This window comes from Cephus cinctus, unplaced genomic scaffold (genome assembly GCF_000341935.2).
Source record: "Cephus cinctus unplaced genomic scaffold, Ccin1 Ccin1_scaffold0638, whole genome shotgun sequence".
Taxonomy (NCBI): domain Eukaryota; kingdom Metazoa; phylum Arthropoda; class Insecta; order Hymenoptera; family Cephidae; genus Cephus; species Cephus cinctus.
Genome location: NW_014333277.1, coordinates 59,275 through 62,017, shown reverse-complemented (window position 1 = coordinate 62,017; position 2,743 = coordinate 59,275). Strand labels below are relative to the sequence as shown.

General features: G+C 42.0%; 1 protein-coding gene across 23 annotated transcripts in view; it reads left to right on the top strand.

Moving 5' to 3' along the window:
• LOC107269371 (lachesin) overlaps positions 1 to 2,743 on the top strand; it is a 124,785-nt gene that overhangs the window by 105,623 nt on the left and 16,419 nt on the right. For all 23 annotated transcript variants that reach the window (XM_025086665.1, XM_025086662.1, XM_025086673.1 and 20 more), the window contains one exon: positions 739 to 867. In XM_025086665.1, the coding sequence (XP_024942433.1) occupies positions 739 to 867 (129 nt within the window). The remainder of the gene's footprint in view (positions 1 to 738; positions 868 to 2,743) is intronic.

Here is a 2,743-nt window from a genome sequence, read left to right as displayed (position 1 = left end):
TTTTTTTTCTTTTTTTTTTTTTTTTTTTTTCGGACATTATAACCGAGCCTCATTGACATTTAACACGTATACCGTACACGTAAGTTACGCTGATTCGAAGCCCAACCGCGAGACTTTATACGAAGGTTACTTTTCTGCTACATTGGAAAAGGTAATTGGCGGAGTTTCGCAGCTTAAAATAATTGCAAGGACCGCGGATTCATTTCCCACTTCCGCTATTATTACGAGCGCTCTTAACCGTTTATGGCTCGTACTTTGGAAACGCGCGTTACAATCGCTCCCGCCCACTTAAGGCTTCACGAGCTTCAGAAACTTTAATCGTAAATTGTCCGCTGAAGTTGATCCAACGCGGCACGGAGACGATTTATATTCAAAGAAAACTTTGCAGCTCACATTTTCGCAATGGTAATCGCCCGTCAGGGTCAAAGCACAGACCCACTAACCTATAAAGATACACATACGAGCGCAACGGTACGTTAAGGATCAGTGTCTATACGTAGAAAAGAAAAAAAAAAAGAAGGCAGGCAGTCGCGATAACGCGACTATAGCCATTTCGCACTTCTTTCAATTACCTTGGCTGTACCGGCTACGCACCTACCGCGCGTAGAAGGTAAACCGTGAATTTTATAAATGCACTCGAATTGCATCGGGAAGGCATAATTTGCATAGAATCGAGATGTAAATTTTGTTGGGAAATATTTAAATCTGAAAAAATAAATTTTTTTTTCTTTTTTTCAGTCGTCATGTACGACGGCGAACAGCTGAACTTGACGAAAATTTCGAGGACTCAGATGGGAGCCTACTTGTGCATCGCTAAGAACGGCGTCCCGCCTACAGTCAGCAAAAGGATCATCGTGGATGTCGAATGTGAGTATTACACTGTACAGACAGTGGGAATAAGCCACAGGCATACAGGAGCAGCTAGATCCGGTTGACAGTTTGAAACTAAGTATTTTTTTAATGGCATGCAGTCGTACGACAGTGACGTCTCGAAGGTGTATAGTATACTCGTCGAAAGGTGCAATTTGATGTTTACGAGTAAACCGTGGAATGACGAAGGCACGTATTGTGTACAATTTTATTGGCGTACGTAGTATAGGTACGTACGTGCGTATTCGCTTCGGCGTTGCACGGATCGTATGAAAAGCCCAAGGGAAATACAGGAGCCGCACAAGCGTCCCGACGGTCCTGGTCATTTTTCCCTTTTATGCGTTCCATTTGTTCGTGTCACTTCATATGCTTGCACCCGGTATATACTTTCAGCCCGGAGAGCCTCTGTCCTCTGAATATTTAGAAGGGGAGAAACATATTTTATTCAGCCAAACAGGCAAACGCCGGTTTTCCTGACGGTCAGGAGACTCTCTCTTCCGTCTCTATTCCGGATGTATATATTATATACACGATCTTCCTTCTTAATTTTTTTTCTCTCTCTCTCTTGCTTCCTGGAAAACACGAGCGCACGACCTCCCGATATTCTTCCATTTTCTCGTGAAACTTTTTTCAGTCTTCTTTTTTTTCCTTCGTTCAAATAAATACGGTACCTGCCTCCAACTGCGTTTATATACAGTGACTAGGTGGGGTCGTTTCATACAAGAATTAGGGTTCCAGAGTATAGGCGAAGTATCGGCGTACTTTTTGGGAAAGTCTAAACAGCGAATGGTACGAAGTCAAGGAAAAGGATAAATAGGGAGGCTATGACAAAGGGATGAAGATGGTCGGTGGCTGTGGAAGGATCCAGAGTGGAATTTTGGCCCGGTGCTTAAATTTATGCGACAACCAGGGCGATTGGGATGAACGCGTCAAAGGCTGCGTTATGAATATTTCATAGGACATCGCAAGCGATAAAATGGTCTGATGCGTTTGCTGAAATAGCGGGAAGTCTGTCTTTACCTGTGGCAGTAGGTACCGGGTAGTCGTGTTTTTTCTTTAGGGACAAGAATAGGATAGCACGTTACATGGTGAGCCATAGGGTGGTCAAAATTTCGAAAAAATTTTTTTTGGATTTTAACTCAAAATTACATTGCAGCTTGCATGTATCCTCATCCTGTATGGAGTTCGATGGATAATTATTACTTGTTATAGAAATCGAAATTAATAATTATTATTAGTTAATTAATATTAATTAATATTCCATAGGACATCGCAAGTTATAGAATCGTCTGATGCGTTTGCTGAAATAGCGGGAAGTCTGTCTTTACCTGCGACAGTAGGTACCGGGTAGTCGTGTTTTTTCTTTAGGGACAAGAATAGGATAGCACGTTACATGGTGAGCCATAGGGTGGTCAAAATTTCGAAAAATTTTTTTTTTGGATTTTAACTCAAAATTACATTGCAACTTGCATGTATCCTCATCCTGTATGGAGTTCGATGGATAGTCATCACTTGGTATAGAAATCGAAATTTCGAACATGTTTATTCAATTTGTATAAGGATTGTTCGATATACCCCTATTATGTAGAATACGGGGTACATCAATTTCCTGAAATGCAGAAACTCTCGTAGAAACTTCGGATTAATTGTACCGATGCTAATTGGCCCATGCTTCTACTCGGTGGTATGTATCAGCTAACTTAACTTTCGTTGCCTTTGCTCAGCCAGACGAGACCATTAACAGTCCTAGCGAGAGGTCAATTTACATTGGGCAAACCGACGAATTAAAAAGCTGCCGACGTAAACGTACGTAACGCGGCAAGAAAGTTTATCGGCGATGAGTTTGGCGGGGGGGGGGGGGAAAAGAAAAAGT